This window comes from Mustelus asterias, chromosome 12, assembly GCF_964213995.1.
Source record: "Mustelus asterias chromosome 12, sMusAst1.hap1.1, whole genome shotgun sequence".
NCBI lineage: Eukaryota > Metazoa > Chordata > Chondrichthyes > Carcharhiniformes > Triakidae > Mustelus > Mustelus asterias.
In genome coordinates, this window is record NC_135812.1 from 103,620,750 (window position 1) to 103,634,258 (window position 13,509).

A 13,509-nucleotide genomic window follows, 5' to 3' on the forward strand; every position below is an offset into this window, starting at 1 on the left:
TTTACCCTTAAGTGAGTTCAGTTTTTCCAAAGACTCCTCTCTGTCATCACAGCTTACGCTGTGCACTCGCTGAGATTTCAATGCTTCTCAGCATTGTGTTAAATAGAGTGTTATCTCAATATACAATTATCAAAGAGGGAGCAATTAAGTCCTGAGACTAGGAAAAATGTATTTGTTAAATATTAACTCTATACACGTATTACTTTAAACAATTAAAAACTGGTGTGAATGCTTCAAGAAGAAGATTTCTGCCGTTTAGACATTAATGAAGAATATGTTTGGACGGGGACGCTAAAAGGGCAGTGTGTCACAAATATTTATTTTTTAATGAATAGGCTTTTTTGATATTCAATAGACAATTCTTATTTCTAAGTTTTTTAAAGTACAATTTTGTCGAATGATTCAGATGGCTTAACCTTTACTCAACTGTCTACTTATTCTCTAAAATGATGAACGTGTCTGATATTCAGGTTTATGACCATCAATGATCAGCAGTGCGGTGTTTTAATAGAAAAATAAAGAGGTTTTTCTTAAGTGAGTTTGGTGATGGGGGTTAAAGTTTAAGGTTACACGTTGTTAGTGGCAGAATTTCTACCAAAAATGGAATTTGAAAGCCTTCTGGTATTTTAAAAAATGTGATGCATCGAATATAATAATCAAGTATGCCAAATATCAGCAGAATGTAAGTTGATTTGAATTCTTGTTTTTGTTCTGTGTGGGCTGCTCAGGTTGACAGATTTAATGGAATAAATTTATCATGTGCACAGCTCAGGCCATATTTACTAAAACGTGGTATTCAGGTTCCGTAAAATTTCTCCCTATTGTAAGTTGTGAACTTGCTTTATAAATCTGCTACTGACTACTTAATATAATTCTTTAAAGCATTTTATTTTACTGATTGCTAGCACCTGAACTCAGCAAGAAAAAATAGTAAAAAGATTTAAAATATAACACCGCACCGTCCTGCACTAATAACCTCCTCCCTCTCTTTCGAACATAGATAGGGACCAAGAAAAGCAATGCTGCTGAGCCTGTAGGCGGAAGCTTTAATTGTCTCAAACAAATGAATTAAAATATACTGGAAAACACTTCATCAATGGAACTGAGCTTCAACAGAAGCACATTTGTTCTATTTAAAATCTCATCTTGTGAATGTGGCATTTATCATTCATTTCAAGAGGATTATCAGTGCAGGTGGCAAATGCCTTACATAAGGCAATTTAGTGTTTACCTTTATCTGGTTCTGGGTGTGTAACTATATCCTTCGCTCTTCCCTGCCAAAACCTGTGGCTGTGGAGGTACTGAGAACTAACCGTCCTAGCATACTCACACACCAATCATGGACATTCCTATCCAATGGGCTTTGATGTTTTTAAAAATAGAAAACCTTAACATTTTACACAGTACTCTAGCTGCAATATCAATATTTTAATCAGGGAGCTAATTTTCACATACAAGATGGAGTGTGAAGGAAGATATTAGTCTGTCACTGCCGAGCCTGGCTACCGAGATGGCACAGACTTCCCAGGAGGTGTCACCTGGGACGCTAATATAGAGAAGCTTGGCTGATTTTTCTCACCCTAATTCAATGGCACTGGAGCCAACTGAAAAGTTTCTACTGGTTTATCCCAGACTCAACAATGAATCTGACACCCTCTTGGCTCAAGAAACATCAAGTGGTAAATTTATTCGCTAAGTTACTGGTGGAGTAGATTTATTACTTTTCCATTTAGAACCAGAAAAAGAGTTAGTAATTGGATGACAGAGATTTTAGATAATTGGCCAAAGAACCAGAGGTAAGATGAAGAGAATTTGTTTTATGCAGTGAGTTACTCTGTTCTGAAAAGCACTGCCTACAAGGGCGGTGGAAGCAGATTCAGTCATAACTTGCAAAAGGAAATTGGATAAATACTCGAAGGAGAAAATTTTGCAGGGCTATATGGGTAGGAGTGGGGAGAGAGAGTAATCGGATAGCTCTTTCAAGTGTTGGCAAAGACACAATAGGACAAAGGCTTCACTCTGTGTGTATCATTCTATGTAAAGGTAAAGTCACCATAGTCCAAGACGACCGTAGGCTGCTCTCCCCTTTGACGAGGAGAGCTGACTGGTGGTGATTTAACCTTCGGATCACCATACCTCAGGCAAGGGGCAAGGTTGAGAAGGCAGGGTCTTCATGAATAACCCCTGCAGGTACAAGAATTGAACCTGTGCATGTTGGCGTCGCTCTGCATCATGAACCAGCTGTCCAACCAACTGAGCTAACCGACCCCATAGAATCATTCTGTGATTCTATTCTATAACTGATCATTGGTAAGTTGTGCTGATGATGGCAAAAGAACACAGTTAATCTCCATATGGACCCAGTTCTCAATCAAAGCCAAGACTTGTGATTACTACGGAACTTTACAAACCTGGTTAGCTGGTACTTCCCACAGGGTAAATGGCTCCTGCCTCATCAAAGTCATCAAAGCATGTCTCTCTGTGTGTCTCTTGACCTAACACAGTCATAGAAGAGCTTCTGAAAGGTGTTTAAACTTTATTGCACAGAAACACGTATGTGTAAGTGCTAAACATGTAGGGGTGCATTTTCCCATTAAGTGCTAGCAAACTCATTCGTCAGTAGTAGATATTGGGATAATCACAGGGTGTTATTCGTAATTTTGTGCTCGTGGGGATCAATGCCAAGAACATGCTGGGAAAGCTATTCATGAAATTCCTTATGTGTTTGTAGCAAATAAATTAGCTTGTCATCAGCATATGAAGAATTTAAGCTTTAAAGTGCTTGCACTCCACCCTTTCCCTTCGGGAAGAAGCTTCTTATTCAATTTAATAGATGTGGAACATGTTACTTTCTTTGTGAACTGTACTCAGGGGGCCAAGGAAATAGGCTATTTGCATGCAATTTTCAACTAAGGACTAAACAAGAATGATGGATAAAAAAGGATATAATCTAACACTGAAATCTGAAAACAAAGCCCATGGTCAGAGGCAGAGATTAGTTGTGCTTGGGCTCAGACGGCTCTCCAGAGGCGTCGATATCAGGTATCATGGTGGTGCTGCGTTTCTCCCGAGTATCTGGAAGTGTAAGAGTTTCTGGAGCAGACTTTTTCCGAGGGCGATCCTTAGGAATGGCCAGGAATTCTGGAGCTTCTGAGGCGAGTGGTGTGGTTGGGGCACTAGAAGGTCCACTGCGGGTTAATGAAGGCATAACGATATTGCTGATAGTAATTGCAGGAGGAATTATTCCAATTTTTTTGTTAGTGGCTTCCTGAGTCGCTCGTTCAAATTCTCGAACCTCGTTCATTGTCATGTCTTTCAGTTGAAAATAAAAGGGGAGAGAATATCAAGAAAAATGTTAATGCCTCTTACAGAACAACATACTAATTCCAGTTCACTGCTTATTCATTGTTTTTGCCTTAAGACAATAGAACATGCAAGTTACTTTTCTTCTTTTTCTCTAAATCAATGATTTCTAAGGTTTATAAACATATAAAAGGTTTGAGTGGTGTAGTGAGTTGGAACAACATGCTGTTATTACACAGTATGAGGACTAAGTCAGTGGGACTCCACCCATGAAAAAGCCGGCTGCCTTGCAGCCATTTTACGCTTGACAGGGCATTAAATGACTTCCATACCCACCTGGGCAGGAAGTCCTACCTTTGAGCACTGCCGGCCTATCTCATTGGCTAGCTGCTGTGTAGTCTCCATAGACCCAGGTTCGAATGGTGGCCACTGCTGGGACCACAGCTAGTCCTCAAAGAGAAGTTTAAATTTTAAGTTTAGGTTTGTTTATTTATTAGTATCACAAGTAGGCTTACATTAACACTGCAATGAAGTTACTGTGAAAATCCCCTAGTCGCCACACTCCGGCACCTGTTCGGGTCCACTGAGGAAGAATTTAGCATGGCCAATGCACCTAACCGGCATGTCTTTCAGACTGTGGGAGGAAACCAGAGGAAACATACGGCCTCCGCACATACAGTAACCTAAGCCAGGAATCGAACCCGGGTCCCTGGTGCTGTGAAGCAGCAATGCTAACCACTGTGCCGCCTGAGAAGGTTATGGAGGTCGGACTCGAGGTACATTTGGGGTATTGGTAGGATATGGAGTGAGGGGGCTGTGTTTGAGAAGTGGGGCGAGGCAAGGGTTAAGTGGGGTATAACCTTGGGGAAGAGGGGGAGGTGCTCTGATGAGCACAGGGGATCCCCAAACGAGAACCCCCTCACACAACACCAGTCTGCCCAGCAAAAGCTATTGGGCTACAGATTTGGCATGGCCCTTTTACCATGGATAAAATAGTGGCAGGAATGGATGAGGCCCTAAAATGGCAGTTAATTGGCTCAATGGGTGGTCCCCTGTAAAATGGGGAACAGGTCCAGGATGGGCGCGAAGGTGAAAGACAGGCCATGAGCCCCCCACCAAACCTACCAGCAGGGGAGTGTAAAATCCAGTCCTAGGTTTATGATCTTAATTAAGAATTTATATAAAATTAAATGTAAATTTTCAAATCTATGAACACATTTCTGACTCTTCAGAAGTGCTACTATAACCCCAAAATGTACAATACGTGTAAGGAGCTTTGCACTGCCAAACACGGTAACACATCACAGTTACTTACCATTGGTCTTCGACCCTTTTGATGAAACTGTATATATATATTATCACAAACAAGTTATATTTTCCATGTTAATGTACTTTGAAGCTGCCATTACTTACTTGAAAATCAGCCTTTGTATTCTAACTGAACAGGAAATTATTTTCTTTTTTAATATTCTTAATTCATCAATTAAAATTGTTCCCAATACCACAAGCACCAATTAAAAGTTATAAGCACTAATAATTCATATTTTTGAGTTCTGCAACTCAAATGCTCACTTCAAAGGCACCCAAGTTTGAAAAGGCAACATCCATAACTAGTGTTGGGTGTTTTTTTAGTTCAGCAGATATAATATAAATTTTTTATACACCTACCATCCCACTTTATAGCAATTCTAGTCACAGCACACTATTTGGGATTACTTTTGGTCGGGTTCACACAAATCTAGGGTCACATAACAATAGATTATAAATTATCTAGACAGCTATATGACCGGAGTGGGAATGGAGGGATACAAAAGAGTGGTCTAGTTTGGACCAGGGAGCGGCGCGGGCTAATTGTTCCTTGTTTCTCGTTTCAAGGCTTCATTCTATGATCATCTTGCTGGTGCCAGTACAGAGCGAGACTGCGGATAGTTGGGAACCTGTCTCGGGGGCAGGGAATTCATATGGTGTTCATGGAAGTGGAAATGACTAGGGTTGGGAAGCATTTTCCGATCAGGGCCATTGTGATCTCCTGGACTCGTTTCGATCGCCTCAGGGGGTCGGAGAGGAATTTCCCAGATTTTTTTTTTTCCCCATATTGGCCCTGGGGTTTTTCACTCTGGGTTTTCGCCTCTCCCTGGGGATCACATGGTCTGGAATAGGGGGGTGGGGGTGAGTTAATAGGTTGTAATGAACAAAGCATCGTAGCTGTGAGGGACAGCTCGGTGGATAGGATATTGGTATGTAGATAGGCTGGAAAATTGGGCGGGGATCCTGGATTCAGGATTCAATCCTGGACCGGGGAACGGCGCGGGCTTGGAGGGCCGAAGGGCCTGTTCCTGTGCTGTATTGTTCTTTGTTCTCTTTGTTCTTAAATGGTATTGTACTTTAAGATCAAGGGTCAATCACAGACACAGATAGATCTTAATACGGGGTAGGTTTTGGGTGGGCAGGGGGAGTGTAGAACACACCTGCTGCCTTACATTTCACACCCATTGGGCGGAATCATCCCCAAAATCAGCAAAGTCTGATTTTAGGCGGGGAAATCAATGTTTTAAGTCACTAATGGCATTTGTTTTCACTTTGTCATGCAGAAAATAAAGAGGAAGCGTGAGTTCCACATTGGATCGCTGGTGGGGAGCCTGTGATTCGCCTGCACATCTCATCCTCATCAGCTGAGATGTGACACTCCTCCATCTCCTTCTCAGGCAGTCCCTTCCCCTGTTGTAGTGCCAGGTTGTGTAGGGTGGAGCAGGCAATGACAATGCGTGACACCCTCGGTGGATTGTATTGCAGGGCTCCACCGGACTGGTTCAGGTATTGGAGCCTCACCTTCAGCATCCCTATGGTTGCTCAATGTAAGTGTGAGTTGCAGCATGAGCCTCTGCAAAAGCATTGTGGCCTCGGCAAAAGCATCATCAGCCACGTCCTCGGTGGGTAGCCTTTGTTCCCGAGGAGACAACCCTGTAGTCTTTGTGGACCATGAAAGATGTCAGGGATCTGAGAGCAGCTCAGAATGTAGGAGTTGTGGGTACTCCCTGGGAATCGAGCACACACCTGGAGGGTGCGTGTTCGCAGACCAGTTGAACATTCAGTAAGTGGAAGCCTTTACGGTTCACATACTTGACAGTCTGTTGCCATGGAGCTCTGAGTGCCACATGAGTGCAGTTGATGGCACCCTGCACCTGTGGAAAACCAGATACCTGCACATATCCCATTGCTATTGCTTCCTGGCTTGCCTGAGCCCCAGTTGAAATGCACAAAATTGTGTGCCCCCGTGAAGATTACGTCTGTGACCTCCTGGATGCACTTGTGTGCAGAGGCTTGTGAAATCCCAAAGCGGTCACCTGTGGAGCCCTGGAAGGAGCCACTGGCATAAAAATGAGCGGCACTGTAACTTTCAGCAACACTGGCGGTGGATGCCCTCCGAGTTGCAGCTGTGCCACATCCTGCAGAAGGTGGCAGATGTGACTAACTAGTTCCCTGATCATGCACAGCCTTCCGCAACACTGGTTCTCAGACATCTGCGGATATGACGAATGTTGTCTGCAGGCTTTGGGTTTAGCGAGGCGCCTATGAGTGACAGCTGTCTGGGTTCATCCTCTGCATGGGAGCAGATGCTGTCTCTTAACAATTTTGCTCCTGGCTTTGGTGAGCCAAATGCTGTCTTGGACATCTTCTCTCCAGCCTATAAACGTGAAGGCAGACAGGAAGATCACCAGGCTCCATGTTCCTAATGGTCTCCACACTGTATTAGCTAAGACGGAGGTTTGATGGTTTGCATTTGTCTCCTAAGGGCCACTCTTTGTCCATTTAACGTCTGCAACTGCCTCTCAAAGCCCACTGACTCATGTCCTGGCTACAACATTGATGTCCAGTCCCTAGTTCACATGTTTGTTGGAAAAGACCAAACACCACCCTACATTACATTAACTGAGTAGCAACAGCTTTGGCCACTCAACTGCATCCTGAGCTCTCAACTCAGGTGCAGGCATTGTCCTAACCCTCAATCCAAGGCATTGTGCTCAGCTGGATCCATGGGGTGAATTTGTTAATAGGCACTTCAGCAAAGAGCGAAGGATTAGGAGCGCAATCCTTGGGTAGTGTGCCATGGCCACCTTTCTAAGGGAATATTGTAGCTTGCCTGATCTTGCCACACCATAGCAGTCATATTGTGAGTCAAGGTTTAAATGCTGAGCAGCAATCAAATTTAAATTTGACGTTGGGGGATGATTCCGGCATGTGGTCACAATAATGGGATGCTAATTAAGTTCCAGATGTTTGATGACAGTAAATGTGGCTTGGTATTGACAGTGGGGGAGGGGGACAATCGCGTCCTGGATTTACGCCATCGGAACACATGACTAGCGTCTTCTCCCGAGATTCTCCGATCTCATCACTGAACACACCCATGAGCGGAAAATCCTGGCCTCTGTGAACGTGTTTGTATAAAGAGCTTGGCGGTAATTTTGACCTAGCGCACCTGGCAGGACACTGATGGGCTTAGACTGGCTACCTTTTTGACACTCCACTGACTTTTAGTTTACAGTGATGACAATGGGAAGTAAAACTGGACAGCGTGTAACGAGTGGCCTTTCCAATCCAATTTGGTGCGAACGCCATCTTGATTATTTATTAATGGATATATATTTTACCGGACGTGAGCGTCACTGGCTGGGCCACCATTTATTGCCCATCCCTAACTGCCCTCCATTTCAGAGGGTGTTTGAGAGTCAACCACATGGCTGTGCATCTGGAGTCACATGTAGGCCAGACCAGGTAAAGATAGCAAACATTAGTCAACCAGGTGGGTATTTACAACAACTTTTAATTTCAGATTGTTATTGAATTCAAATTTCACCATGGTCTTGCTTTGGGTCTCTGGATTATTAGTTCAATGACAATGCCACTGTGCTGCTGCTTCACCTATTATTATTTATGTTTCAAAAAAGATCCAGTTGCAACTTCAGTGGTGATATGGCATTGAGCCATAGACAGAAGAACTAGTTCCAAGTTTGATCCAGGTCTGTGCTTCTTCCACTTATATATGTGGAAGTCATGCAAAAGCAGAATTGTGCTTGGCTATGGTGGCCTCCATATGGATGAATGCTATGCTGCAAACCATCTTATAGGCTCAGAGATAAAGCATTTCTATGTTGGGTGAAGTACAAAAAGATTGGCAGTATTAAGAAAGCTTCAACCCAGAACGTGTCACTATATTCAGGTCAGGAGGGTGAAGGGAGCAAATGAACAGCTGTGCTCAGTGTGGGATCTAACGGCAATAACAAATTTCAAAAAAATTAACTGATCTGAAAGAAGCCCCACTCCAATGAGACTTCTTGTTCACTAATGCAAAGTTTTATACTGCATAGTGTTTTACCAGTTGTATTTGAAGGGAAAACATGTTGATAGCCTTAATTTCCAAAGAACGGGAGGATTGATTTAAAATGTACTTCAGGAAAAATGTAACATACGCTTGCGTTGTCATCACTCTGTATTTCATCCGTGGAAGGAGAATTTGTGGAAGGCTGATCAAACCAAACTTTTATGTTCGTTTGTTCATGCATATTTTTCTCATAATGCCGCACGTCATCCATAGTCATATCTGTAAAAAGTTCAAGATGTTTCTTGGCATTTTCTACTGAGGACATTAAACTCAAGGCATGTAGTGGTTTCTGGGAGGAAAACATAAAAAAAGAGAGACAACATTCTAGGTGCAGACATGGAAGGTTCCAGAAGTAGCGGGGCACTAGCTTTATGTACACTCGCCAGTTGGAGAAAAAGGCATTGGCAGGAGGGGGGTGGTGGTGGAGGAAGGTTAGCAGTAGCAGGAGTGCTCTAGGGAGAGAAGAAGGGGAAAGAGTGAAGCAGCCTGGTGTGATCAGTAGGAAAGGTGAAAGTATAAGCCAAAAAGATCTTCGAGAAAGTTGCTTTCAGAAGATCATCAGAATACCTGCTACAAGACCTCAAGGCAGACATTTCAGATTTTTCAGTGCATCAGACAAGAGAAGTTCTTACTTACATTAACATTGTCCATCCCTTATTAAGAAACTCAATACACTTACTAAAATAGTGAAAACATAACATAGACTTACCTTTCGGAACTGCCTTCGCATAGTTTTTATAAAAAGGTATCCCTTTATATAAATGCAAATCTCATTGCAATGATTACTAAAATGGTCAACACAAACAAGTGGTCCTTTATATGTGTGGTTCCTGAGACTGCAGTTTTACTGCAATCACCTCCTGAGATACTATGCAGAAATGCAGATTTCTTAGTATGAAATAGTTTTGCAATGAATATGTATAAATTGCTAATTAGTAACTTCTGAAAAAAGTGCTAGGAAATAGTGGCCGTGATTCTCCCATCCCGTTGCGCTATTTTTTTAGTGTAGCGGGCTGGGAGAATCTCGCAGTGGGCGATGCACGGGATTCATGCATGTGTTACTGCCCCGATGGCGTCTCCCAGCGCCGGATTTCCGGCAGCGTCTGCTCCAGACCAGAAATCGGCAGGAAAGTGTGGAAGTAATTTAAATACTTATTTAAATATATTTTAACTGCTATTAGCAGGCTCGGGACTGAAGTTTCCGGGCCTGCTAGCCTCTCCCCCCGCAACATAGCGGTTCACTCCAGCTGGGTTTAGAGTAGCTCCCCACTTGTGGGGAACTGATGGCCCGACCCCGCTGGAGTGAAGGAGGGCAATTGGAGCCCCCCAGAGGGTCAGGTGGCGGGAGGGGGGGGGGGGGGGGGGTGGGGTGGCGCCCCCTGGGCATTGGCGCCCTGGCAGTGCCAGCTTCCCCAATGGGCAAAGTGCCAATGCCCAGGGGACACCTAGACACTGCCAATCAGGCACAGAGCAGTGCCAAGTGGTGGGGCATATGGGGGCATAGCGGGGGGGCCCGCTTCCATTCTGCATAGGGATCAATGGGGGGGAAGGAGGGAGGCCAGCAATCAGGGTGGGCTGGGGGGTGGGGGGGGTCGGCTGGGAGTTGGGGGCAGCTGGAGATCCCATTGGGCTGGATCCGGGAATGGTTAGGGGGGCCAGCGATTGGGCCATGGGGGAAGTCAGGGAGGGTTGGAAAGGCCGGCATTGGGGGGAGTTGCGGGGCTGGCCAGCAATCGGGAGGCCATCAGTGCAGGGCCACTTTGCACGCGCTGATCTCGGCACTGACAGATCGGCGTATGCGCAGTGGTCCACTCAGCGCGCTAATTTCAGCCTCTCAAGCGGGAATAGGCCCTGCCCCCTGAAATTTAATGATATTCACGCTGGTGGCCTCTGCAGTGCACAGAGTGAGGGAGATTCTTCTCTGAACTCTGACTGAAAATAAATCAGTGTGAATTACTCCAGCTTTCACGCAAATTTGACTCATAATTTTTTTGGGAGAATTCCAGCCAGTGTCATTCAGAACGTTCCACTCCAATGAACTCAGAAGACCAAGTCAGATACTAAAGGAATTTTGCTTGTATAAGATTTGACTAAGATTTATCTATAAACATAGGGTGTTCAATAAACATGGTTTTCCACAAGGCTGTCTCCAGGGCAGGGCAGTGCTGTCGAAAGGAGATACAGAGTAAAGCCTGATGCTTCCCAACAAAGAAAAGGGACAGAGAATGAGCCTCACAAAGCTGCTGCTGACTGGATATAAAGGGGAATAGGGAGAGATCTGGATGTGGTCAAACACTCCAACATACAGGAAGCAAAGCAAAGGAGATCTTTAAAATTCACTTCACTGTTCCTAGGGTATGGATGGGGATAAAAATCAGCAATGCTGCTCACTCCATGACTACCTAATAACCCCTGTTGGAAATATACCTGTGTAGATGTCAGGCATAGACAGAATTGGGCTAGACTGTGATGTCCTGACAATCAAACTGACTTATTATTTAGTGCCTAGGCACATACAGAAATAATAAGTACTGGAGGACTGCAGCCTCCTTTGCAACTGTACACTGTGGAAAATCAGAGGATAAAATTAAAATGGGATCTGATTTTGAGCCTTTTCTTTTAAAAGGGTGCTAAAAGAAATTCACACATTCTGAATTCTTTATCTTGGCCACACCACGAGATCATCTTCAAATGTGGGTCAGATAATTCATTGCTGCGTAGGGACAAAAGAGAGTGAAGTACCGTGGATTGTTTTTGAAACAATTTTCAACAGTCTTTTGTGAGTCAGAAGTATTGATAGAGTTTGACAACTGATAGTCTGTTTGTCTTTATACTTAGAGACAGAGAGCAAAGGCAGGGCAATGGAATTGAGATGCTGATGAGCCACAATTTAATTAAATGATGAAGCAGAGACTGACCGGCCTACTTGTGGTCCCAATGTTCCTACCTGAGTAATGATGTAAAGGAGGGACCTAAAGGCTCAAATTGAAAACTGATGCTGCATAGGCTAATATTGATGATAATCTTACCATTTTCCAGTAGATTTTAAATAAATCTTTTCTCAAAGTCAGAAAAATCTCTAAAGACAAGCAAAGAACAAAGAACAAAGAACAGTACAGCACAGGAAACAGGCCCTTCGGCCCTCCAAGCCTGTGCCGCTCCTTGGTCCAACTAGACCAATCGTTTGTATCCCTCCATTCCCAGGCTGCTCATGTGACTATCCAGGTAAGTCTTAAACGATGTCAGCGTGCCTGCCTCCACCACCCTACTTGGCAGCGCATTCCAGGCCCCCACCACCCTCTGTGTAAAAAACGTCCCTCTGATGTCTGAGTTATACTTCGCCCCTCTCAGCTTGAGCCCGTGACCCCTCGTGATCGTCACCTCCGACCTGGGAAAAAGCTTCCCACTGTTTACCATATCTATACCCTTCATAATCTTGTATACCTCTATTAGATCTCCCCTCATTCTCCGTCTTTCCAAGGAGAACAACCCCAGTCTACCCAATCTCTCCTCATAGCTAAGACCCTCCATACCAGGCAACATCCTGGTAAACCTTCTCTGCACTCTCTCCAATGCCTCCACGTCCTTCTGGTAGTGCGGCGACCAGAACTGGACGCAGTACTCCAAATGTGGCCTAACCAGCGTTCTATACAGCTGCATCATCAGACTCCAGCTTTTATACTCTATACCCCGTCCTATAAAGGCAAGCATACCATATGCCTTCTTCACCACCTTCTCCACCTGTGTTGCCACCTTCAAGGATTTGTGGACTTGCACACCGAGGTCCCTCTGTGTTTCTATACTCCTGATGACTCTGCCATTTATTGTATAAAAGCCTTTGAGAAGATGCCTTTCCATTGTGTCTTCATGCCATGTTTAAGATGGTAGACATGGAAAAGTTGGCAAACATTGTTGAAATGAATAGTTTCACTTACCATACCATTCATCTACCCAGGCAAAAGCTTGTCGGTGGCCGATCATCAGTATATCCCGGATAACCTGATAACATGGAAATGCCATTAAGCAGTTGGTAAGAATCCCAATGGAACCCATTTACATTGTTTCCCCTAAATTTCAGAATGAAAGGAGACAGAGGGCTGGAATTCCATTCGCATGGGGCCACCAATCCATTCATCCCCCTGAATTTGCTCCAATCCTGACCTATTTCCCTGGGCTGGGGTATGTTCCTGCCATTGGGGCAGTCTGAGAGGGGTCTAGCTCCAAAAGGAAACCTGCCTGAGTGAAGAGGAGAATTCCAAGGTTGTTGCAACAGTAACAGAAAGAGTCAAGTGCACCACTTAGACACAAGAACCTTGTAGACTGCTTCAAATGAAGGCCAAGTCTGAGGCCTTCAACAGCAAGTGCTCAACTCAAACTGAAGCGAGAGGAGGCCTCATAAAGGCTCTCTCTGATCCTTGAACTCAGACTTGTTATTGCTTCTTCATGGGGCTACTGACACTGCTTATTTGGTACCCTGGAAAGTGGTGCTACGTGGGATGGACATCAGCAAAATTGACCCTGCTATCATTTGCATGTGGTAGTTGGAGATGGAATGGCCAGCAGTAAATTTGACTCTACCAACTTTAGAGGCTTTTACATTCGATAATAACTAGGACTTTTTTGTAGTTTTTAGTTATGGCAACAGTTTCCAAATTCGACATGCATACTAGAACATGTGTCATTTAGATCTATAAAAGATAATCCAACTGTTCCTTTCACAGGTTATGTTGGTTATCAGAGTCTGAAACAGAATTTTACATGAGTTTGTAGGCAGTGTGTGTGAGTGTTAGTGTGTGTGTGTTGTGTGTGTGTGTCTGAATGTG

The 13,509-nt window shown here is 44.2% G+C and overlaps 1 protein-coding gene across 2 annotated transcripts in view; it reads right to left on the reverse strand.

Annotated features, from left to right (window-relative positions):
- Positions 1–2,520: 2,520 nt before the first annotated feature.
- The window catches only part of pitpnc1a (phosphatidylinositol transfer protein cytoplasmic 1a), a 293,791-nt gene continuing 282,802 nt past the window's right edge, over positions 2,521–13,509 (reverse strand). Inside the window, exons 8-9 of one of the 2 annotated variants that reach the window (XM_078225784.1) lie at positions 12,622–12,685; positions 2,521–3,312 (exon numbers count right to left, since the gene is read on the reverse strand). In XM_078225784.1, the coding sequence (XP_078081910.1) occupies positions 2,996–3,312; positions 12,622–12,685 (381 nt within the window). In that variant the 3' untranslated portion in view covers positions 2,521–2,995. The remainder of the gene's footprint in view (positions 3,313–12,621; positions 12,686–13,509) is intronic. The other variant, XM_078225785.1, reaches the window with a different exon arrangement.